This window comes from Octopus bimaculoides, chromosome 1 (assembly GCF_001194135.2).
Source record: "Octopus bimaculoides isolate UCB-OBI-ISO-001 chromosome 1, ASM119413v2, whole genome shotgun sequence".
NCBI lineage: Eukaryota > Metazoa > Mollusca > Cephalopoda > Octopoda > Octopodidae > Octopus > Octopus bimaculoides.
In genome coordinates, this window is record NC_068981.1 from 5,048,037 (window position 1) to 5,049,394 (window position 1,358).

At 36.6% G+C, this 1,358-nt stretch overlaps 1 protein-coding gene across 1 annotated transcript in view; it reads left to right on the top strand.

Moving 5' to 3' along the window:
• Positions 1-1,358, top strand: part of LOC106876872 (RING finger and SPRY domain-containing protein 1) — a 174,359-nt gene that overhangs the window by 139,275 nt on the left and 33,726 nt on the right. The window contains exon 8 of the mRNA XM_052974135.1: positions 2-79. Within this exon, the coding sequence (XP_052830095.1) occupies positions 2-79 (78 nt within the window). The remainder of the gene's footprint in view (position 1; positions 80-1,358) is intronic.

Sequence of the window (1,358 nt, forward strand, 5' to 3'; positions counted from 1 at the left end):
AAATGTGGATGGATTAAATGTAATGTTAAACAGTAATGATGTTAGTGAATATTTAAAGATATCTGCAGATGGCCTTGAGGTAGGAAACATTGCTTTCACTGTTATAAATTAATTTAGAAAAACTTCCTTTGGTACCCCATAAAACTTTTTTTTTTTAATATTAGACACGGTGGAAAATTGATTTCCTACCATGTCTTATAATAATAACGATGAGGAAGTCATAAAAATTAAGAATTTCTATTAAAAAAAAACTCCATTTCTGTATTATGTATATTGATGTCCCAAGGTTAGAGAAATTTCACAGAGTGAGGCAATTTAGACACTAACGTTTGACAAACTGGGACATGAATATACATAATAGAGAAATGGAATTTTTTTTAGATAGAAATGCTTAATTTTTATGACTTTCTCATCGTTATTATTATAAGACATGGTAGGAAATCAATTTTCCACCGTACTCTTTTACTTGTTTCAGTCATTTGACTTGCGGCCATGCTGGAACACCGCCGCTTTTGTGACGCTTACAGCACCTAGGTTTCCCAACCGGTCACCCATCTAAGTACTCACTAGGCTCAACGTGATATGGCCGTGTCTAATATCTTTAAAAAAAATTTATGGTTGGGTACAAAACGAAGTCTTTCCATTAATTTTTTAAGGCAACAGGCTGGCAGAATCGTTAGCCGGTCAGACAAAATGCTCGGCGGGATTTCATCCGTCTTTATGTTCCAAGTTCAAATTCCTCTGTGGTCGACTTTGTCTTTCATCCTTTCAGGGTTGATAAAATAAATATCAGTTGAGCCCTGGGGTTGGTGTAATGAATTCTCCCCACCCCCGAACTAGCTGACCTTGGCCCAAAATTTGACCCCGTTATAGCTTTTTAGATGACTTCAGGATAGCAATGCTTTTGGACTCTTTTTTTTTAAGGTTTCAGAGATTGGTGCGATAAAATTATTCCCAGATTGAGATCAAAGATATTCTCCCTCCCCAGTGCTGTTGGGTGGGATTGAACGCAAAACATTGTGGATGAGTACCAAACAGCTTAAACACATACTAGGCCTAATAAAGAAAATAAAAGTGCCATGGATTTCTTGTGGTGGTTGTGGTTAGCTGCTGGTGAATGAAAATGTCTTTCTAGCCCTGTGTGTGGAAGTAATTAACAACACACAAACAATTAACAGAAGATTTTATTTACTGCATTTGGTGTTTTAACTTTGTTGGTCTTTTGACAGAAGCTAACAGTGACATTTACACAGAGAGAGAGAGAGACATAATACTGGGAATTTAGGACAATTTAACTAAATGGGCTACATTCATGGTGACAAAATCTCTGCCTTCCATCTGCCAATGATTGGTGAAGA